This window comes from Rattus rattus, chromosome 14 (genome assembly GCF_011064425.1).
Source record: "Rattus rattus isolate New Zealand chromosome 14, Rrattus_CSIRO_v1, whole genome shotgun sequence".
Taxonomy (NCBI): domain Eukaryota; kingdom Metazoa; phylum Chordata; class Mammalia; order Rodentia; family Muridae; genus Rattus; species Rattus rattus.
Window position 1 is genome coordinate 65,525,791 of NC_046167.1, and position 24,173 is coordinate 65,549,963.

At 46.0% G+C, this 24,173-nt stretch overlaps 1 protein-coding gene across 1 annotated transcript in view; it reads left to right on the forward strand.

The window, feature by feature from the left end:
* Window positions 1-24,173, forward strand: part of Cap2 (cyclase associated actin cytoskeleton regulatory protein 2) — a 146,540-nt gene that overhangs the window by 45,812 nt on the left and 76,555 nt on the right. Inside the window, exon 4 of the mRNA XM_032884533.1 lies at window positions 15,849-15,926. Within this exon, the coding sequence (XP_032740424.1) occupies window positions 15,849-15,926 (78 nt within the window). The remainder of the gene's footprint in view (window positions 1-15,848; window positions 15,927-24,173) is intronic.

Consider the following 24,173-nt stretch of genomic DNA (forward strand, 5'->3'; position numbering starts at 1 on the left):
GTTTTACAAATGTTCCTGTGACAAGCGGGTGCTTAAAAGGAAGAACCTAATTTTCCAACAGCACTTGGGTATGACAAAATGCTAGGACGGAATCCCTCCCTCCCACCATGTAAACGACGATAACATTGAATGAACGACGATAACATTGAATGAAAAATGGCCATTTGTTTGTGAATGCTGATACCCAGGGGGTTATTTGCTTAATTAGAGAAAGGCGAAGACATGGGGGTTTCTGTGGAGAGTCTGCATGCTTCCCGCTGAATGGGAGCCTGGGTGCTCTCTGGCTTTCACCACCAAACTGGACTCCCCCTTCTCTTTGTGTGAGAGTAGTCACCGCTTTGATGCCTGGCAACCATTGTAAGGGTAATCTTGGAACTCCCAAGTGGGACTGAAAGGACAAGAAGTGAGATTTTGTGCGGATAACAGAGTGGGATTAAAAGGAGTGCAGGCAGAAGGTGATCTATGCTCGAAGAAAGATTTACCTCGTTAAAAATAAAGTCCAGGAGGATAGACTCTGGACTGCCAACACTGAGCGTCTTTTGGAGGTAGGATGGCCAAAACCCTTTGCTTTTTGAATTGTCCATGTCTTTGTACGTTTTATAACAAACATCCAGGACTGCTCTCAGAAGAGAGGGAAAGGACTAGTTAAGTTTTAAAACTGGATTCTGGAGTCAGTGTTGAGAGGGAATTTACTAAAGACACCAACAGCAATACAAAGAGAAATTTTACTTTGCACCAGGAAGCATCCCTCACCCAGCACCCATTGCTGAATGCCCTGTGCCTAGGTTTCTGTGGAACTGGCCAGTTGTGTTTATGGCAAAGGACGACTTCTCCTCCTCTTCCTCCTCCTCCTCCTCCTCCTCCTCCTCCTCCTCCTCTTCCTCTTCTTCCTCCTCCTTTTTCCTTTCTTTCCTTTCTTTCTTTCTTTCCTTTCTTTCTTTCTTTCTTTCTTTCTTCCTTTCTTCCTTTCTACCCCCCATATGGAATTATTTTTTCTCTTATTCAACTTTTAGATTTTTTTAATTTATTTTTATTTCACATGCATTGCCAGCATGTTTATCTGTAAAATGGTTTACGATGCCCTAGAACTGGAGTTACAAACAGCCGTGATCTGCCATGTGGGTGCTGGGAATTGACAGCTATGAGCTGCCGTGTGAGTTCTGGGGGTTGAACCTGGCTCCTCTGGAAGAACAGCCAGTGCTCTTAACCTCTGAGCCATCGCTCCAGCCCCACAAGGGGGCTTTTTCACAGTCAAGTATGGATGGTGAGATGTGAAGGTTGATGCTGGTGGACCTGGTTGGTGAGTGAATGGTACCAGGTGCCTACCTCAGTGTTCTAGTCACTGCAGACCAACTCTATCTCCCTGTCTTGCATTTGCTTCTCTGTATGAGTAAGGCGGGTGATTGTAACGGGATCTAGCTTTCGTCGAGGCCCGCTGTCCGTCTGGACACTGTGCATTGCTACTAACAAACATTATTTAACTTGATCCTTGGGAAGAAGGGTCTCCTAAGGTGGCATTGAGCTAAAGCAAGGATTCTCAGGAGGTTGGGTAACCTGCTGGAACCATGTGGCTCAGGCCTGTGTGAATCTCAAATTCCTGGTTTCCCACCCACACCATCCTGCTAAGCTATTCTGTCGTAATAAAGGCCCTTCCCCTTCTCTGTAAGCAACCAACATTTGCTGGCTAAGGATAGGATTTAAGGGGGGACTAGGGAAACGGCTCAGCATGATTTTGATCCCCCAAACACACACATATAAAGAGCTAAGTATAATGATAGGCACTTGTAATCCTAGAGCTGGGGAAGTGGGGACAGACAGATCCCTGGGGCTTGCTGGCCAGCCAGCCTCTCCTAATCAGAGTCCTGGGTCATAGGGAGAGACCTTACCTCAAAATGCAAACTAGACAAAGCCAGAGAAGTGACACCTGAAGATGGATGACCTTTGGCTTCCATATGTGACACATATGCATGTGTACCCGCACAAATATATGTGCATGTATACACACACACAGAGAGACAGACAGCCCGATGGACAGACAGACAATATAGTTTAAACAACATAAAGTGAAAGGATAAGGCTTAGAGCCATAGGGCATTCCTGACTGAGTGTTTTGTTGCCCCTGACTTTCATTTGTGGTCTTAAAACAGTCTGGCGTCTCTTACTTGTATGGACCCAAGATCCATCAACCATGAACCATGAACCGTTGGTAACTTCCTACGTCAAAAGAATTGGTTTAAAGATGTTGATAAAGTACCTTGATTCCTTAAGCGTTAGCAAAACAGGGGAGAGAATTTGGAGAGGGGCCAAACTAGGCAAGGATGAAAATGATGTCAATTTGGGAGCGAGGTTCTGTTTGGAGCACAAACTGGTAACAATATTCCTGCCCGTTCAGAAATACAAACATGGTTTGAAACACAATGGTGTTTTCTTTCTTTTGCTATGTCCCCAGGCCCTAAGAAACACTGGACGCCAATTTTAACTCTTTCTTTACTGGTTGGTTTCTGTTGCCGTTTCAGACTTTTCTGTGTCCGATGGTCACATGTTCCAAACCTCTTTGCATGTCAGTACATGGAGACATGTCATATTGTCGTGTCAGTACAGGCCTAGACTATCATTTGTCATAACGGCACGATATTTTGCTGCATGGTTATGCCGCAAGTGATTTGAAGAGTCACAATCATGTATAAGAGTGCAGTTGCCCTGACGAGGTTGGGCACGTGAACCAGGCCTAAGATATGACCTGAGGGAGCGAGATGTAATGTCTGTCTGTCTGCCCATCCTTCTGTCTGGGTGTCTGTGTGTGTATGTGCGTATGCACAGGTGCACACCTTAAACTACACACCCTTACCTCCTTGCCAACCCCACCGTGGCCCTGTGCTTTTCTGACATTTGACCAAATTGCAGTGGGTAACTTCTCCCAGAGATGACTTCACAGTTGTCCACTTGTCCCTTCAAAAACTATTCCCACCGTTGGAATAATGAGCCAACAGCAAAGTGTACGCCCTGCTTGCCAGATTCTCCCCGCCTCCCACACTCTGTTGTAACTGACCCACTCTGTCACGTGACTCAAAGTGCACTGGGCTGTTTGGTGATAATTAGGCACTAGGAAAACAAACATTTTAGGGAGACAATTCGTGATTTGAATGCACATTAATATTCATGGGGTTGGGTGCTTAAAAATACGTTGCTGAATAATGAAGAAAACGAGAAACTCCTCGTGTAAATCCCACCTCTGCAAAAGAAAGCCATTTATCAGCACTACCTTTGATCTATAATTGCCTCTTTGGGGTTGGGTGGAATATATTTGGGGTGAGGTTGGCAGGATATTGAGGTCACCCAGGCTGAGACCAGAGATGCGGCTGAGCTGTGTAAGAGAAGGTGCCAGGCATGGATACAGAAAAAGACACTTAGAACCATCCCCTGGGCTGATAGGAACAATTCTGTGAGCTGGAGGTTGCCAAGGCAACAGTCCCATTAATGAAGAATAGCCCACATTTATTATCAGTGCCTGAATGGGTTTCCCCCCCCTCAATAAGTGTCCCCAGTAGTCTACACTGACGCGCTCGCTCTACCTACCCGGCTTTCCTTTCTAGGCAGCAAGACTGTTTAGTCCCGCTCGGTAGGTGTACCTCCTTTCTCTGCCACTGGGAGCAGAACTGGAGGAAAGGAACCCAGCCAACGGTAAAGGCAGTAAAGTATTAATTTATAACAATTGCCTAATAGAAAGCAATTGCCTTCCTGATATATAGTTTGGCAGAGGCAGAACCTACAAATGACTGTGACTCCGTTGTATCCGAGCAGGCCGGGGTCTTTAAATTAACTCATCGTTAGGATTTAATGGCTCGTAGCCAAATACTTTTTTAAGTAAGTGGAAAGTGTGACCTTAGCGCTTCAATCCCCTGTCGGGCTGTAAATTTCAGCTCTATTTTATCACACCCATACAGGATATTTTAGAAAGGCAGCTGTGGCTGAGATACAGGTCTTTTGGAACCTCTGTTGTTCTAAAGAGTTTGAGCCAGGTGGAGGTGGCACAGTCCCTTAGTCCCAGGAGGCAGGGGGGGGGGGGGGGGGGGGGCAGGGGGGGGGGGGGGTGGAGGAGGCAGAGGCAGAGGCAGAGAGGCGGAGGCAGAGAGGTGGAAACAGAGGCAGGCAGATCTCTGTGAGCTCCAGGACAGCCAGGGCTGAGAACCACACATGACACTTCCTGGTACTGAGCGCTGGGAATAAAGGTGTGTGTCACAATACTGAGCCACAAAGAACACTTTTGATTGTGAAGTTAGATGGTCTCTGTTTTATTCAGTTACATCTTTTCCTAATAACTTTTTCGACAGTCCAATATGGGAAAACATGACAACTGATATAGGAGAAAAAGATGCTGTTTGCCATCCCAGCACCTGAAGATGTCTTGCTTGCATGAATATCAGTATCGGGGGTTATTGGTTTCATGAGGATGTTTTTCAAAATCTTAAAAACCATTCATTCTTCTGGGGAATGGTGGTGCATGCCTTTAATCCCAGGATTTAGGGGTCAGGCAGGCACATCTCTATGGGTTTGAGGCCAGCCTGGTCTACACAGTGGGTGCTAAACCAGCCAGAATTACATCGTGAGCCCTTCTCTCAAAACCAAACAAACAAAACACTCCTTGGGTAATCCTGCTTTCTCCTCATAAGACAGAACTACACGGGCTACAGAGAGAGAGAGAGGAGAGAGAGAGAGAGAGAGAGATCAAGAGAGTAGAGAATCAAGCATGGCTCGATGGCTCTCTCACGGATCGAAGTTGGTTCCTGCACCCATGTCAGGAAACTCACAACACCTGTAAATAAAGCTGCAGGAGAGCCCATCCGCCTTCTGTCCTCCCCGCCGGGTACCTGCTCTCACGCACACTTACCACACACAGACATGCGTATAGACACATAATCAAAAACAAAACAAATAAATCATTTAAAAGACAGAAGAACCCCGCTGTTATCGCTGCTGGTTGCGCGGGAACAATTGACACACGCCGAGCACTGTGACGGCCAGGCATCGGGTTATATGTGAAGATGCCGTGGAAGTGACGGGGCCAGGCACACTCACTACGGCAGGTTCAGCCATCTGAAACCAATCGTAGCTTCTGACTTTGCCCTAAGCACATCTTCCCGTACCAGCAGATGTATATTTTTCCTTTGTGGACGGTAATTCTGGCTTCTCCGTGCCCTTTCCTACTGGCAGTGGGACAAGAGAGATGGCTTATCGTGCGAAGCAGGCAAAAGTCCGTGAGAACCAAAAGTCACAAAGAAGAAATGTTCTGTACTTCTAAGTTTAGTTTTGGCTGTGATGCTGGTGAGGGGTCATTTAGGGTATTGCCTTAGCCTCCGTCCATTCCCTGTGAGCACCTCCAAACACCTCCAGATACGCACAACAACAATAAGCAGAGAGAACCCAGACCTTACATAGTGATGGTAAACACGTCCTTAGGGAACTTGGCTATTTTTAACAACTCAAGCGAAAACCACGCTTATGCTGTGTCTAGATGAGCCTCTCACATCACAGGCACACCCGTCTTTCTGCAAGATAAATCCCGAGCCAAGTTCAACACACTCCACGTCTCTCTCACAGTCTCCCGTGCCCCTCCCACCTATCACGAAGAGATGTTCCGGTTGCCAAGAAGATGAAATCGGGACGGATATTCCATAGTGTCATCCGAAAACAAAATCCAATAAATTTTGTCCAGATTCTAAGAAGCAGAGGTGGGCGTGGCTGGACTCGATAGACTTCCCAGTACTGTCTGTAATCCCACCAGTTAAAAGGTGGAAGGAGGAAGATCAGATGTTTGAGATCATCCTCCGGGGGTGAGTTCGAGGCCCCTCTGGGCTACGTGAGGCCCTGCTCCCACCCCCGAATAAAAGAGGAGGAGGAAGAGGAGGCAGACATGTTAACATTTGTTGGAAGGACAGGAGAGACCCGTTAGGTCTTCCATCAACGTTGTATAAGTCAGCACCACTGCCTGTGACACACTTAATCATTTCCTCAGTGCAGATCCTGCCCACACCAACCCATCCCTGCGTGCCTCCGCTCACCAGTCAGTTCTTCAGCAACCGTCCTGTGTCTAGTGATAAGTGGGGTAGGGCTGGAGATTCAAAAAGGGTAGAAGGGCTCGAGTGGACCTGGGAGGCTGAGAGAAGCAGCCAAGACAGCAATCATGCAGGGTGGGAAACAGTCTGGGCATCTTGAAGACTGTCTCTACTCACAGGTCACACAGGAAGTGCTTCTTAGCTTATAGACATAGTGTTATCCGGGTGCCAAAGACAATGGCGGAGCCCATTTCTGCCCTGGTTTTGAGGATGGACATAATCCCCACCCAGTGCTCTTTTGAGCCTTCCCCATTAAGTTGGCTTGCAGACTTGGTTTTCTATGAACTCGTCTAACCCACAGCAAGTGGAGTTTGTGACAAGCAGAAAGCAACTGGGAGTCATCGGTTAGTCCTCGTGGCTCCCTGAAGAAGGCAGGGGAAAAAAAATAAGTAAAGGAGTTCTTGACCCTTTGGGGATGTCTGTCATTGAAGAAGCGGTGAAGACATGTCCGCACACAGTTACAACAAGAACCAGCATCAGGCTAAGGAGAGGACGGTAGCTGAGACTCAGATCTGACATTTGCTAACAATGTTAGGAGCTTCTCCAGCCTCCCTGGATCTCTGTCTCTCTGTCTCTGTTCCTCCTCCTCCTCCTCCTCCTCCTCCTCCTCCTCCTCCTCCTCCTCCTCCTCCTCCTCCTCCTCCTCCTTCTCTTCTCTCCCTGTCTAAGCGAGGAAAACATTGTGAAAAGCAGGCGTAGAGAATATGAGCATATTTCGTGTCCCAAACTATATTTTTTTTAAAAAAGATTCTTGAACTGGGACAGAGCATTTAAAAGCAGTTATGGGCCTAGTGTCAATGCAAGTGTTTTCTATGCAAGGTTTTGGAGACAGGAAACAAACTCTTTATAAGAAACAAGAAGAGCTAGAGAGATGGCTCAGCGGTTAAGAGCACTGACTGCTCTTCCAGAGGTCCTGAGTTCAAATCCCAGCAACCACATGGTGGCTCACAACCACCTGTAATGGGATCCGATGCCCTCTTCTGGTGTGTCTGAAGACAGCTACAGTGTACTCATATAAATAAAATAAACAAGTGTTTGAGAGAGAGAGAGAGAGAGAGAGAGAGAGAGAGTGTTTGAGAGAGAGAACGAAGACCTTTGGTGTGGCCACAAAACACTCACTGTGAGCATGCTCTGTGCATGAGGAGAGAGCATGGAGAGAACATGAAGTGTTCCCTCCTTTGCCCTTGATTTAGGCTCCCAAGTAACCCCCACCACACACACACACACACGCACACACACCCCTACTCACATACAAACACACAAATAAAAACATTGAAAAACGAAAAAAAGGAAAGAAAGAAATGCTCAGCCAGGTGTGGTAGTGCACACTTTTAATCCTAGCACTCAGGAGGCAGAGGCAGGTGGATCTCTGTGAGTTTGAGGATAGCCTGGTCTACGTAGTGAGTTGCAGTCCATCCAGGGCAGCATAGTGAGACTCTGTCTTAAAAGAGGAAGGAAGTGGGGCCGGAGAGATGGCTCAGTGGTTAAGAGCACTGACTGCTCTTCCAGAGGTCCTGAGTTCAATTCCCAACAACCACATGGTGACTCACAACCATCTGTAATGAGATCTGATGCCCTCTTCTGGTGTGTCTGAAGACAGCTACAGTTACTCATACACATAAAATAAATAAATCTTTTTTAAAGATTTTTTTAAAGGAAGGAAGGGATTCTCGTTTCCACTTTATTGCTTATTGTCATCTGACTCTGGGCAAACACCTTTATCCTTCCTCGGGAGCTGATTGGACCAAACCCCTTGGATGGGCTAAGTACATAGTTCCAAAGTGAATGCCCTCTGAGTTATTTTGCCAGCTCAGCTACTGATGGAAATAAAATAGATGTGCAGAAAAGAATACTTCAGGCACCACTGAGGCCAGCGCTTTTCCTGTGTGGTATCCTGACTGGAAGAGTATGGCTCCTGTGACAACCTGAAGATTTGTTTCAGGAACTCAGTGAGTGAGTCTGAGCACCAGAGACAGAGAACACCGGCTGCAGCCTTTCCCAAGGCTGCTAACACATCAACCCTGGTGTCTTCCATCATGGGATTTTGTGGGCTGGAGTTCACGTTCAATGACCTCGAGGCTTGCTTTCAACAAAACCATGAGACAGGAGGAATTTGTCCATGCCTCCTACCCAACATTTTTCTTATGTGTCATCCGTCTGTCAGATCCCTCTCTACCTATTTATTTATGTATTTATTTATTTATTTATTTATTTATTTAATGTATGTGAGTACACTGTCGCTGTCTTCGGACACAGGACCTCTGGAAGAGCAGTCAGTGCTCTTAACCACTGAGCCGTCTCTCCAGCTCCCCTCTCTACCTCTTACCTGGATAAAACACAAGGGACTTCTTCAGGGAAGGGTAGAAGGGACTGAAGAATAAGTAGCCCTGAAATTCAGCATTCCAAACCTTGGCCATGAGTTAGGGAGGCCAGAGGGAAGGCAGTGACCTGCCCACGACCTCATGACAACTCTGGAAACCTATCCTTGATCAAAGCAGTCAGAGAGCCCTTTCTCTTTACGTTCTGGCCCTCAAAGGAGGGTCTATTTTCTGCACAGTATCCTGGCTAAACTTTTCCATCTTCCCAAGTCATGCCCCTCCCGTTCCCTGAGCTGTGTCTAGCTCATTTGGCTTTGTGCATGGGACTCTGCAGCCCAGGACTTTTCCAGAGAAATTCTACAAAGCTCTGATGAGTACTCAGAGATCAGTTGGGCTTCCCCCAGGGCGCCAGCTCTCTCCAAAGAGGATTAGATGAAAATAAGTCATGTTTAGCTGGTGTCTGCTTTGCTTTTAACTGATCACAGGAATTCATTTTCCTGTACTGCTCCCCGCAAACACAGAACGAGGTCCCACTAGCCAGTCTTGAGAGCCCCAGCTGCCAAAGCTCGGATGAGCATAGAGTTCAAATAAGATTTCCAGCCTTGGATGGCCCGTACCCTCTCTGCACATGCATACTCGTAGACAGATAGATACACATGTCCCCCCCCCACTCAAATATCACAGAGCCTGTCTCCTTTAAAGGTCCCTCAAGGGTTCCCGATGACCCTCACAAATGTACCAGGCAAAGTCAGCAAAAACCTTTAAACGGGTGGTGGTTCGTCATTTCCCAAAGTCCCTACCATTGGCTTTTTTTCTTTCATAATGCGTTCAACAGCCCGAGTGAGCCAAATGCTCTCCCCTTTCCAGACTCAGCAGGTTCAGAAAAATTGCTGTGTGGTAGAGGGAACTCGTAGAACTTTCCAGAAGGAGGAGTGGATTGGGTCAGACCGTCTCAAATTTGTAAATATGTGTAGACCAATTGGAGTTCTAAAGGAGTCAGCATTTGAGTTTGCTAACTATGCCCAGAGTTCCAGGGAGCTGAGAGAAGGACCTCAGATCCCCCAGGAAGGCATTTTCCACGTGAGCCAAAGGACAGATCTGAAACAGAAACTCAACCCAACCTCTGTAGTGGAGTGAAAGGCCCTTTGCAGGAAGGGACTAATTAATGAAATTGCCCGTCTTTTCCCTAGTAAGACCTGCCAGGAAAGGGCTTCATTAGCAGCAGGCTTCTCGTCGTCGTCCTTGTCCTCGTCATCCTCATCGTTACTAGGGACAAGGCTAATGGCAGTGTTCATCGTGGGGTGACTACAAAAAAATATTGTTAATGCCACCTCTGAGCTGCCATTTTCAACTGTTGAAGTTGGGCCATCCTGAATCACTGTTCCCATGGCAACTGGAAGTCAGTATACCGCTCGTCATAGATGGGGACGGTACCCCTGTGTTACCGTTGCTGGGGCAAAGTGCAAGTATTTTATTTATATCCAAGCTGAGGGAAGATGCATTTGGTAGTCCTTTTGAGAAATGTGGTGGTTAGACGACGACAGAGACCCTTCTGAAGCCCTGAAAATATGTTTTAAAAAGCAGCTCAGCTCAAAGCATCGTACTCGTGAGTCATAATGGCTTCAAGGCCGGTGAAATTTTAATACTCTACTCTTTGCCGAGAGAGATCTGACAGAGGGGATTTTTTTTTTTAAATCACTTAGTCTCAGCAGTGAGGTGACCAGGACAAAGAGAAGGAATGATGGTGAACTTCAAATTAGCTTTAAGAAAAGATTTCACTGAACATTCACAAGATGTAGTCTGTTGTTAACACAACAATGGGTCGGATTTGTGGCTTTTGAAGTGAGTGTCTATTAGGATTAATTTGAACCCAAACGTTTTCTTACTGGAAGAAAATCCTTAGATGAGAGTAACCGTGAAAGAAAGAAAAAAAATGGAAGGTGTTTGTAAAAATTATCAGAAGTCAAAAGAATGGCTCGAGTAACAGAAACTCACCAGTTAGATTAGCGTATTTACCCTTCTAGCTTAAAAGAGCCTCGTATTGACCCTGGAGTGAAGTTAACCTGGTCTTCCTATTTCTAGTCTAACAATGTGTCTTTGAAAATGTATAAAATCCATCCCCTCCTTACGTATCAAGAAGTCAAATCCAAGTCGGCAGAGATAGAAATTTCTCTGAACAGATAGGAAGACCACAGGAAATTAGAGAAGAAATTCGTAAACAAGAATATTAATATTATTATTGACTCAAGACCACATAAAACTGAATCCCTCTTTTCAGGGACGTTTCCTTCAGGCAAAGTATTCTCCCATCCCACAAATGGGCAAAAAGCCAAAAGGAATGGGGGCAAGTAAAGATCTTGCAAATGGGAGGGAACTCTCAAGAGGGAGAAGATTATACATATGTAGGGGATGGGGTGAGTGGATGGGAATTCTACTCTGTACTTAATTTCACTGTGAATACAAAATTGCTAAAACTAAATAAATAAATAAAATAAAATCCAAGGCCAGGCACAACAATACTCACCTGTCATCCCAACCTTTAGCAAGAGAGGGTTGCTGCAAGTTTAAGGCTAGCCTGGGCTACAGGGAGTTCCAAACCGTGCTATTGCAATATGAGACCCTGTCAATAAAAACCCTCTCTATAATAACCAAATCAAAAGGTCTACAATCTAAAACAATGCCAGTAACTAACAAGTGAACAGTTCCACTCCTAACTTTTTTTCCATCCCTTAAAGACTTACCTCAGGGGAAATGAAATCAGGGAAGGATGATATGAAACAAAAGGAAGACATGGGCTGCTTCACTACACGTCTGCTCTGAAGAAACTGCCCCAAAACCCAAGGGGACCACTCCATATGAATGGCATAGGAGATGGAGTGAGTCTCAGTCTAGGTTTATGGACCAAATTCCCAAGACAAGCAGCACCCCAAACCTCTAACAACTACCTCCACTGAGCATCTCCTTCCCACGGACCCCCTAGCCATGACGTGTGCATTATTTTTCTCACGGCTGTGACCAACTATCCGGTGAAGAAGCATCTTAAGGAAGCAGGGCTGATTTTGTCCAGCAGTGTGAGGATGTAGCCCACTGCTGTGAGCAAATCACAGGAAGAGGAGCAGCTCACAGCTGTGGCAGCAGGAATAGGAGGCTGCCTGCTCGCCTCTCAGCAGACTGTCAGCCTCAGTGCCCACCCTACAAAGAACCGCTTCTTCTGGCTAATCCCCACCTCACAAAACAGCACCACCAGCTGGGGATTGCATGTTCAAACCCGTCCTCCCGTGAGAGAAATCAAACCACATAACACACCAGGCCCTACAAGAAGCAGGGACTAAAGCATTCTGCTTCCAGACTGTGGTTCAGACAGGAAAACACTGATCTCCATTCCGGCTGCAAGAGACTACAGGACTCAGGTATCCGTGTGTTATGAAGATGTACAGTGCACACCAAAAAGAAACGAGCACGATCCAAAGAATCAGCACGGTGGCTGCAGACAGTGCGGGAACAAAACACCATGTGCAAAGTAGAGGGCGCAGGCTGGCGCTTTGCGTTAATTTCCGTTGCTGTAAGGAGATACCCCATACCTAAATCTAAATAGGAGAAAGGTTTAATCAGGCCTCAATCAGTTGAGTTCATTGCTGTTGATCCCAAGGCAAGATAGTTGATGATGGCAGGAGTGTCTGATAGAATCAGAGCTGTACGAGATTGAGGTACCAGAATCGTCTTCAAAGACACCAATAACCTAAAAGCCTCCCATTAAGTCCCACTACTTTCTTAGGCAATATCCCTTCAAGCTGGGAAGCCAGTCCTTCCCACACGGGCATAGGGGAGTCAGCCCAGATCCAAACTATAGCACTCTTGAAGGAAATGAATTTAGGGCACAGAAACAAATGCCCCATGGTGATTTGATCAAAAGATAACATCTGCTAGAACACTGACAGGGATACTGTGGTGGTTTGAATACGCTTGGCCCAGGGCTTGAAGTGATGGCTCAGCGGTTAAGAATACTGACTGCTCTTCCCAAGGTCCTGAGTTCAATTCCCAGCAACCACACGGTGGCTCACAACCATCTGTAATGGGATCCGATGCCCTCTTCTGGTGTGTCTGAAGACAGCTACAGTGTACTCATACATGAAATAAATCAATCTTTTAAAAAAGAATATGCTTGGCCCACAGGAAGTGGCACTATTAGGAGAGGTGGCCTTATTGGGGGAAAGGTAACCTTGTTAGAGGAAGAGTGACATGGTAGAGGTGTGTGTGTGTGTGTGTGTGTGTGTGTGTGTGTGCGCGCGCGCGCGCACGCTCAAGTCTGGCTAGTGTGATCAAGACCCTTCTCCTGGCTGCCTGCGGAAAACAGTCTCCTCCTGGTTGCTTTCAAATCAGGAGGCAAAACCCTCAGCCTCTCTGGCCCCACATCCGCCTGCATGTTGCCATGCTTCCCACCATAATGATAATGGGCAGACCCTCTGAACCTGTAAGCCAGTCCCAAATAAATGTTTTCTCTCATAGGGTTGCCTTGGTCATGGTGTCTCTTCACATGCCATAAAGCCCTAACTGAGACAGATATCAGATAAATTCTGGAGATCTTTTAAGAACTCAGTGACAAAGCCATGAGAAGGAAAGAAAAGGCAGAGTAGAGTTAAAGAGAATCAAGAAATAAAAGGCTATGAGTGTGAAGATATGTGTGTTAGAAACGGTATGCGTGGGGCTGGGGATTTAGCTCAGTGGTAGAGCGCTTGCCTAGCAAGCACAAGGCCCTGTGTTCTGTCCCCGGCTCCGAAAAAAAAAAAGAAAGAAAGAAACGGTATGCGTATGAGAGATGCTGAACTGTATCTATTGTCAATAGAAAAATACTTCATATGATCACAGTGATCTCAGACCACAGATCAGGCAATAAAAGAGAGGATCCAGAAGCGATAGAGACACTCAAGTATAATCCCTGAGGACAACTATCAAAGCCCCCAGATGCAGACTCTTACCCCGTGGAAGAGAAGATTTGCAACATGCTCAAGAAAACGTCTGGGGGGTTGGGGATTTAGCTAAGGGGTAGAGCGCTTGCCTAGCAAGCGCAAGGCCCTGGGTTCGGTCCCCAGCTCCAAAAAAAAAAAAAAAAAAGAAAAAGAAAAAGAAAACGTCTAGAAAAGAAAAAAAAAAAGAGCAAATCTATCCTAAGCAATGTAACTTAGGAAATTCAAAATGCAAACAGGGCTCAGGTAAGCAGTTAAACTCCAACAATGAAGGAAGGCAACCTTTAACCAGAATAAGCAAGTTTCCTTCAAGGAAGAAAAGCATCCAGCTCAGCTCAGATCCAAAGCAGTGCTCTCAGAAAATGGGCCTTGGAGACAGCCCAGGTGATAAAGGTTGTCTGGTATTTTTGTAAAACATCAATCTTTGAAACATCTTACATTTAAAAAAAAAAAGAAAAGAAAAGAAAAATGGTCTAAGGCGAGGGAGATGGTTTGGTCAATAAAGTGCCTACCCTGCAAACGTCAGGACCTGGGTTTGGATCCCCAGAAACCACTTAGAAAGCTAGACATGGCAGCCCATGCCTGCAACCTTGCCTTGTTGGGGGCAAAGTGCACGTTAGAAGCTAAGAGACAAGTCCTTGAAGACTACTGGCTAGCCAGCCTCCCTGAACTGATGCGCACCAAGTTCAGTGAGAGATCCTATCTCAGAAAGTAAAGCTAGAGACAATAGAGGAAGGCATTCACCACTGACCTTGAGCCTTCACACACACACCACACACACACACACACGCACGCACGCACGCACTTGCACATAAGTGCATGTGGACCAATGCACACAGATACACCACACATATGTGTGTATGCAGACACATGCGTGCTCGTGCACACAACACCATACATTAGCTGGTTTAACTTACTAAAACAGCGATGTGGCTTTTCTCAAAACAGAAGTAATATGCTGAGTAGCTAACTAAGGTTAATTATGGATGGTATAGATATTTTTTAAATACTTTTGCTATCCTTAACTAGAATTATTTAATTATGAATAGAGGATGAGAAAAAAAGACTATATGGTCTAGGGACATTCTCACTTATACAAGTCCTTTGTGTTGGTGGTTGGGACCACTCTTCCCGGGTCCCCATGGCACTGAAAACTCTTCCAAATCCATCTTCATAGTCACCCACAACTACTGGCTTCATACAGATGGCTTAAGACTGCGTCTCTTCCACTAGAACATGAAAAACAGATTTGGGGCACACTTAGAAAAGAAACAGAGGGAAGACACAGTTTGAAAACTTTAATGGCCAAACTTTTGGGTGGGGGATGGGGGAAGGCAGGATCTCACCCTGAAAATTACTCGCTGTGTAGGCCAGGCTAGCCTCAAACTCACAGAGGTCCACGTGTCTCTGCTCTGTGAGTGCTGGGATTAAAAGTGTGTATTCCTATGCCCACCCATGAGCCAAGCCTTTTAAACAGCTTGAGATACAATTCGTATATCCTAATATGTACACTTTTAGAGAGTAGGATTCTGGGAGGTTTTTAATATAGTCAGTAAGATGTGACACTCTTCAACTCTGTCTGATTGGAGAACGATCCCCACCACCGTGTGTTGGGGGGGCAGGGTTTAAGATTATTTGGAAGCATGTGGATGGGTATTCATATGAATGCAGGTGCCTATGGAGACCAGGAGACAATTTCGAGTATAGGTTCTCAAGAGCCATCCACCTTGTTTTCTGAGACAAGATTTCTCACTGGCCTGACCTGGAGCTCACCAAGTAGGCTAGGCTGGCTGGTGAGTCGCAGAGATCTGCCTGTCTCTGCCTCCCCACCTCTGGGATTTCAAGTACCCCCCTCCCATGCCTAGCTTTTTCTCACAGGTTCTGAGTGCCTGACTCTGGTCATCCTGCTTATGCAGAAAGCACTTTACCCACTGAGCCACCCTAGCCCTCACTGCAAAACATTTTAACCCCAAAAGAAACCCTCTGTGGTCCATCAGCAATTTCCTCTCCCCTCCTTCTCCCCCGCCCCCTCCCACCCATCATCTCTATAGGTCTGCCTATTCTGGGAATTTCTCCTAAATGAGATCACACTGGACTGGCGTGCTCTTTTGTAACTGGCTCTGGTCACTCAGCATAATGTTTCTGAAGCCTTGCCTGTGTCACAGCCTGTGACAGCACTTTGTTTTCAAAGGTGCACAATGCACCGTCTCGTGGCTCAGTAGCTCTTTTGAAAGTCCCATTAATCGGTTGGTGGACAGTTGGTTGTCTCCACATTTTGGCTAGTATGAATAATGTCGGAGTGATTTTGCATTTACAAGTTCCCCTGTGAACATATGTTCCCATGCTTCAACATTCACTGCTGAGGTGGGATGGGGGGATGAACGATAAGTGTTTGATACTTGTTTCAAACAGAGCCCAAACACTGAAACTGTTGCCTTCTTTTCTGTCGGCAGGCGGAAATGGTACATGGTGCTTTCCAGGAACAGCGTGCTTTTCTTCTCATGGTCTCTCAGCACCAACAACCCCAGGAGGTAAGAGGGTATCATAATTCACGGACTGCCGACTGAGTGGGCAGAGCGAGACATCAAATTACACACCAGAAGAGTCTTTTCCTTGTAGAAATACCTAGCCGTGTGTCAATACCGCCTCTAATGGAGATGACAGTGTGGCATATCTCCCCTCTTTCTAGCCTTGGTGACAAATGTAACATATACCGACAACTGTGTGTGTGTGTGTGTGTGTGTGTGTGTGTGTGTGTGTGTATCACACCTATTTGAATGACAAAAGGTCCCTGTGATGTATCTTATTACCGATATATTAATGGTTTGACACACCTGTTTGAATGACAAAAGGCCCCTGTGATGTATCTTATTACTGATATATTATGATTTGACAATTGATGCCACCACTTTAAAGGTCGATTTACACATGTCACCTACGTCTTGTTCTTTCCTATTTTCATGATAAAGAAAATGCTTATACCGATTTTTAGTTCCAACTTTGTGTTGATTTATTATCAGACTGTTAACAGTTACAGGTAGCTTCTGGGCAAGGGATGGGACTTTGCTCCCCCCTCCCCCAACCCCAATGCTGGGATTTTTGTCTGATTTAAACTTGTGAAAGTCTGGTACCACCTGGAAATTCCATAATTACTTACTTTTCTTGTTGCTGTCACCAAGTACCTGACAGAGGCAACTTAAGGAAGGTAGGATTGATTTGGGCTCATAGTCTGAAGGTACAGCCCATCACGGCAGAGAAGGCTTGGCGGTAGGAGCATGGGGCAAGTGGTCACGTGGATCCCGATGGGAAAGAGAAATGGATACTGGTGCCCACTTAGCTTTCTCCTTTGGGATTCCTAAAATCCCCAGTTCAGTGTCATAGAACAGTGCCACCCACATTCAGTGCCTTCCTCCTCAGTTAAATCTCTCTAGAAAAAAAATCTCACAGACAGACTTAGAGATGTGTCACCTAGGTAATTCCAAGTGTAATCAAGTCGACCTTGAAGATGGGTCATCCTCCCAAGTACCAGTGTGTGGGTTGTACCACAAGGAGTTCCTATTTAATTAGTCCAAGGAATGGCCTTGGCTTTGAGTAGGAGGGCTCCCCAGGTGACTCTAACTTGTCAATGGAGCTAGAAATCCCTCCTGAGGTGGACATGCCTCTTCCTTCTCTGTAAAAGAAGAGACTACCACAAAACCTGGGCGAGTCTGAAAGCGTGGAAATACTCCATGCTCCAGTCTTTCCCCTCGGCCTCTTCAACCCTAGCCTGGCAAAAGAGAAAATGTCAGCCCGATGCCTTCTGGACTCTTTACCTTAGCCTTTCTTCTTTGACTGACGAGGAAAAAGTGGTTTGCATTGAGTCCAAGGTGGAGAAGAACTGACGTTTCTGCCCAGTGCTGCACTCTGTGGATGCTCTAAGCCTAGAACAAGAATCTTATCCATTGGCTCTACTACTTAGCACTGAAAAAAAAAAATCACTCTGTAAATGTCAGATAATGAACTAACGAACAAAAGGATGGGGCTCGGGTGTGGCTGGGTGGTAGAGCATACGTTCAGCATGAGGGAAGCCCAAGCATCAGTCTCTAGCACAAGAAAGAGGGAGCAAGGGATGTGTCCCCATGAACTGAGGCACCAGGACTTTGGCATTCCAAGACGATCCATGCTCAAGTATATTAGCTTAGTGTATGGGGGAGTGTCTACAGTTTCCCCTTCTTGCTCTGCTGAATTCTTGGTTAAGAAAAAAAAAGGTAGAAAGATGGTTTTAGGCTCCTGGTACAGCGATGCCCAACAGGATTGGCAGGTAAAATAAAAGCTGAGTTGCTGCTGCTGCTGCTGCTGCTGCTGCTGCTGCTGCTGCTGCTGCTGCTGCTGCTGCTGCTGTTGTTGTTGTTGTTGTTCTTTTGGTACCCACTTCTCTCTCTGACCCGGGAGTTCTTCTACTCCCTTTTCCTCTTAACGCAAAGCACACTATTCCAGAACTTCATCTGACAGAAAGGCAGATCAAGGAGGTCACCATCACAGCAGGGAAAACATCGCGAAGCCATGTGTTGCTCCCCCGTGTGTGCTCTACAAGAGGCACCATAAAAAGTATTACCACAGTGAAAATGGCTCAGAAGCTGTGACCTACCTGGCCCTCTGTGTTGTGATTTCTTCCTTGCTCCAAAAGGGAGAGAATACTGCTGTAATTTCCCCTCTTGCCGACCTCCAACAGAGCTTCTCAAAGCTTTGGTGTACGTGCGAATCCCCTAAAGGGTTGTCAGGTCACAACTGGGCCACATTTACACAGTTTTCAGGTCAGAAAGTCTGGAGTGTTTACCAGGAACCCACACTTCTAAAGTGTCCCAAATTAATGGGGAGCCTGCCGGTCCAGGCTGACTTGTGGCTGTGTAGCGCGCTCTCCCCATTATGCCTCAAGCTCAAATTCATTTCACCCAGAGAACTTGCTGGTGGGTGAAAAAAAACAAAATAGAAGGAAGTAGACATGACTACACCTAAACTATGGAGATTTTTATTGTAGATATAAGGGAGAAAGCAGGCAGAGGGAAGAGTTCAGGCTGAGCATGGCCGGCAGACTAAACCGGACTGCCAGAGAAGATATGGGGAGGGAGAGCAAGAAGGATGCTTCCTACCAAAAGCGTCCACCCGGATCACGAGGCCAAGAAACCAGAAAAGCCAAAATGGCTGGATATTATAGATAGATCAAGCTAGGGGAAGGGAAGCCCAAACCCTGGAAGGGAGAGGTTTAGGGTACGGGATGAGATTAGAAGTGCTAGAAGGAGCCACAGGCACTGAGAGATGCTGGGAGAGCTGGGAGGAGACAGGGGAACTGAGGGATGCTGGGAGAGCTGGGAGGAGTCACAGATGCTGAAGGATGCTGGGAGAGCTGGGAGGAGACACAGGTACTGAAGGATGCTGGGAAAACTGGCCAAGGTCCGCTTTGATAAATTAATAGGCACCTCAGACATTTGTCCTGGGTTTCTGAGACCTAGTGGTGGGATGTATTGTCTAGTTCATTAGGTTCTGGTGTGGGGAACAAGGCTGTAACAGGTCCACTATGGTTCAGCACTGCTGCTCTGTTCCTACATTTCGAGCGGTAAGACTCAAGCCCTTGCTGCCAGAAAAAAGCAGGTTAGATTGTTAGGCTATCCAAGTCTTAGGGACTTAGAAGAGCAGAGGTCTGCTTCTTACGAACCCTGGGTGACTATGACACATGTGTAGAACCAGAGGTCAACTTGATGTGTGATTCCTTGTGAGCCTTCGATCCAGGCTCTTTTGTTTTGTTTTTGTTTTTTTGTAAGATACAATCTTTCATCAGCTTAGGGCTCATCAATTCCTCCGAGCTGACTAGCCAGTGATCTTCAGGGTTCTGACTGACTGTCTCTGCCTCCCACATCACCACACCTGAATTGCTTTGTTTTTATTAATTTTTAAACACGGGTTCCAGAGGTGAAACTTGGGACCTTATGTACACAGCAAACACTTCGCCTACTGAGCTGTCTCCCCAGGCCGGAAATGATTTTTTTTAATCTGAGTTTGGGGCATGAAAGGGAAATGTATCTCAGGGCAGGAGAAGCTTCCCGAGAGTGTGTTCTGATGCTGCTAATAAAGGTCACCAAAGCAGAGTAACCACGAGCAAGCCGGAGAAGCTCACTTGAGACTCTGAGCGAGGGAACTAAGTTTGTGTGGTGGTGTTGGACGTGGAAACTGGGGCCTTGTCTATGCTAAGTGCTCTGCAGAGTTAGCAACATCCCCAGACAGACCACCGAGTTTGCGGGAATTTGTCCTGCAGCAGTAAGAACAAATTCAGGCGGATTTGATTGCCTTCTTTCTAGACTCTAAAACAGGCTTTTACACAGACCAAGATGTGCTTCATTGTTCTTCCACCAACCCCTCTATCTACTCTGGAATAAGCCGGAGAGTGGGCTCCTCTAGAGCCCTGACTGACAAGATGATGCTCAATTCCCAGTTTCTTTTTCTCATTTTAGAAACGTGTAACCGCTCTCTCACATTCTCTAATCTTAAAGCTTTCTATTTTCTTTTTTCAACCATGGCCCATAGAAAAGAAAGCATTGCTTCACCATTGCCTTAGTTAGGGTTTTTCTGTTGCTGCAACAAAACACCATGACCGACAAGCTAGCTGGGGAGGAAAGGGTTTATTTGGATTATACTCCCATATCGCCATTTTTCATCTAAGGAAGTCAGGACAGGAACTCAAACAGGGCAGGAACCTGGAAGCAGGAGCTGATACAGATGCCATGGAGGAGTGCTGCTTACTGACTTGCTCTCCATGGCTTGCTCAGCCTGCTTTCTCATAGAACCCAGGACCACCCACAGTGGGCGGGGCCTTCCTCCATCAATCACAGATTAAGAAAATGCCTTACGACTGGATCTTACAGGGGTATTGCTCAGCCGAGGTTCCCTCTTTCCAGCTTGTGTCAAGTAGACATTAAGGCCAGCAAGCCCAGCTGTCCACCTTCACAAAATAACAGTGGTTCTTCTTGTGTGCACAGCATTCTGATCATTTCCTCCTGTTTCATCCTTTTGGCTCTGAGCTTTCATTGCTGGTCTCTTTGTTTTCAAGTCTGACCCTGACCCCCTGAATCAATTTTAGAACCACCTCCTTAAAACTCAAAAGTACCTGTATGTATAAATGTGTTGAAGTATCATTATTTTACCCTAAATAAGAGATAATTTTTATGTTCTTACCTATCAGTTAAGGAAATATGTGTGTGTGTGTGTGCGCGTGCATGCGTGCACACACGCGTGTGTGTGCGTGCATTTATACTTGGGTGCCTATCTTCTTGATACAGTTGCGTAGAAGCCAGACTAATTCTGAGTTTGCTATGTAGTCGAAATTTGCCTTGAACCCTTAATTCCCCCGCCTCCACGTCTCTAGTGCTGGGTGTCCCACATAATACCAACCCCCAGCTCGAAATCTGTGAGAATTTTCAAGAGCAGAAACTTTGGACTTGGCCCACCCTGACTTGAATTCCAAAGTCTTGTTGTACACATTAGCTCCACTAATCCAGATATGAGAATAATAAACTGTCTCGTGTCTTCAACTGTTGAGAATCCTGGGTCTTTTTCTAAGGAGCTACTGGAGAATTAACCAGGTTAAATCCACCTGGTGTTTCTGCCAAACCAACTTGTCAAGTAGCCCACCCTGGCTATGGCAAATTAAAGCTTCTAAGCCATGTTTTCTCCTCTTTGAGGTATGGGTAATAATCCCTAGAGTCATGAGGACTAGATGAGAAAAAGCAGGACAGGGTCAGGTGACTTAGAGTTAGGTGTTAGTCAGTACACTACAACCGTTTTAGCAAGAAGTCACCATATCGCAAAAGCTTACCAGAGTAACCCTTTCCTTCTCAGAGAAGGTCTACTCCAGCCTATGTTAGGGTTCACTCTTTGGTCATTCAAGGAGTGGGCATCTTCTCTCTCGAGTCAGTCCTCTACCATTGTTAGGTCCTCAGCTTTGACTTAGGGGAGAATGTGGGATTCCTTCCTAGAGTGTTTTAATGGGCTGGGCTGGAAGCATCTTAGGTCACCTTTGTTTAGACTCGTGGCTATTTCTAGCTGCAAAAGAAAGTTAGAAAATTTAATCCACCAGTATGGACAACATTTCCGGCATCTAAGACTACCAGAGTAGCTCTCTTGATCTGGCTGCAGAGAAGTCTTTCAGAGAGTACATGTGCTGTTTTTCCAAACTCCTAAGAGTTTTCTAGACTAAAACTTCATTTCCCCAGCCATCCAGAGAAAGAATAAAAAAAAAAGGGGGGGGGTGTATCTGCTGTTATAGTTGCCTTTCTCATTTCTATAACAAAATATCTAACAAAAGCCACTTAAAGACAGATTGAGGGATTTGTTTGGCTCTAGATATGACAGTGTAGTTCATCGTGGGGGTGGGGGAAGGGAAAGGGAAGGGGAGTGGGGGATGGGATGCCACCACCCATATCCAGGTTGGGTCTCCTCTTCTCAGTTAAGTCTTTCAATACTTCCCCTGTACGCTCAACGTGGAGGCTCCTAGATGCCTCCAGAGCCAAAGGACAATGAAAATTAACCATCACGACTTAAAAAAAAAAAATCCAGTAGATGACGGAGTTTGTTGCATTTGCACACAAATAGAGCTGTTTCTCCAGGAATACTTTGTAGCTACTTTAAGCACAAGTAGTTGAGTCCAACCTCATCTGCCCGTGGGTCATAAGAAGTCACATTATTGCCCAATATTTCATAATGCCAAAGTAGTCATGTGGCTTTGATCTCAGAGCATGTCTGGGGTAAATTACTTGGTGTTCGTGGCAGGTCTGGAAATTGTAAGGGAAAAGCAAATGACTGAACAAGGCCAAACTCTAAAGTGTTTCTTAAGTCCATGCCCAGAAAACGTCACAGCATAGCTGCTAAGTGTTCTTGAAGGACTTAGCCACGATTAGTTTCATTAAGTTCTGCTGTCAGGGCCCATGTGACAGAGAACACCATGCGACAGATAAATAAAATTAGGATTTTTTTTTTTTTCTTTTTGGTGGCAGCAGCAGGAAGGGGAGGGCGGGTCTCAGTAACCGTGCTAGGCAGATTGTCCAGCAAGCCCCTAAAGAGCCTCCTGTCTCTGTCCCCTCAACACTGATTACAAGTACACAGCGCCATACCTGACTGCTTCCAGAGTGCTGGGGGTCTGAGTCCAGCTACTCTTGTGTGTGCACGGCAGGTAACCAAACGAGCCATCTGCCAGCCCGTATTTTAATGGGTTTTAAAATACATAATTTCTTACATTTATCTTGAAAACCAAAAATATAAAACAACCCTGTAAGAGAAATTTTAAAAAAGTAACCCCTGTCCGTGTCTTATCTGTGCCACCATACTCCATTGTGCCTTTATGTCACAGTGTGGTCTGAATGGACCGTTCTGGGGAGGAGCAGCTCAGAATCGAACCAGTGGCCCTTTCTCAGATCCGTGCAAGATGCTCATTTCGTAAATACATTCCCGTCGCGACAAACTCGAAGGCGCCCGAGGGCAGTAACGCATGCTTCGAATTTCTGTAGAAGCATGCAAAATAAAGCATATATATATATATATATATATATATATATATATATATATATGTAACAGGTCCAAATCTGCCTTCCACATAGAAGCTGGAGAGTATTTGGTTTTGGTCTAGTTTGAAGCGGTATCTGGCTGTGTATTCTTGGCTGCCCTGGTACTCACTGTATACACCAGCTTGACTTCTAAGTCATGATGATTCTCCCACCTCGACCTCCCCAGCGCTGGGATTATAGGCATACACCACTCTGCCTGGCTCAGTGGCTTGATTGTTTTCTAGCCAGCAGCCTTATGGGTAGGGTTCCACGTTTTAGGCAGAGACATAAGCAAAAAGAAGCCTCTGTTTTTCGTATGCGTTTCGTTTATGCGCACGGCACGAAAGTGACCTTGCCAGTTGCACCCGGCTAGTGATTGAAGGCTGCCGCCCTCATTGGCCGGAGATGGGGGTTAATGAAGAATGAAACACCCTAGAAGGAAGCGAGAGATGTCGGTTGTGTGATATCATCGGGGTCTGCTGGAGTTGACAGCCTGAAGCTAAGCAGGCAGGACTGAATCCTAACAGGAAAGCTAATCACCGACTTATCAGGATGCAGGGAGGAGGCTGATCTAAAAAATGAGAGAGCGAGAGAGCGGTGCTGACAGTCTTCGCCCAGACTGTTTGCTTTAGCAGCATAAAGCGGTGATGAGCTGTGAGCTCTGACTGGGACTGGTAGCATTATAGCTATTTGGAAGCTCACATGTTGTGGAGGCAAAAAGGATTTGCTAAGATCCTGTCCCGCTGAACTGTCACTCGGGGTGGCTTTGTCGTTGTTGTTTTTTAATCTGATAAGGCACATTAGCTCATCCCTCTTTGTGTAAGACCCGAATCAGATAATGAACGTCTGTCCAAAGGAAGTGAGGTGATTAGCACAGGCTGCAGATCTGGGAGATTATCTGAGGGGTGAAGGTTCATAGAGAGAGAGAGAGGTTGTCCTTTGTTTCAACTCTCTCACTCCAAGTTTGTTAGAATTTCAGACAGCTTCGGCGATAAATACCACCCAATGGATAAAACTGCATTTATTTGACTGAGGCATTTTTTTTTCTTCATTATCCTTTTCTTGTTTCGTGTCAAGATCACTTTGAATTCTTTATAAAATAATTATCGGCTGTTTATCATTCTTTACTGAAAAAAAAAAAAAAAGAAACGCCCTCTTGCCGGCCATCGTAAACCCAGTATCAAAAAGCTGGAAGGGTTACAAGATCAC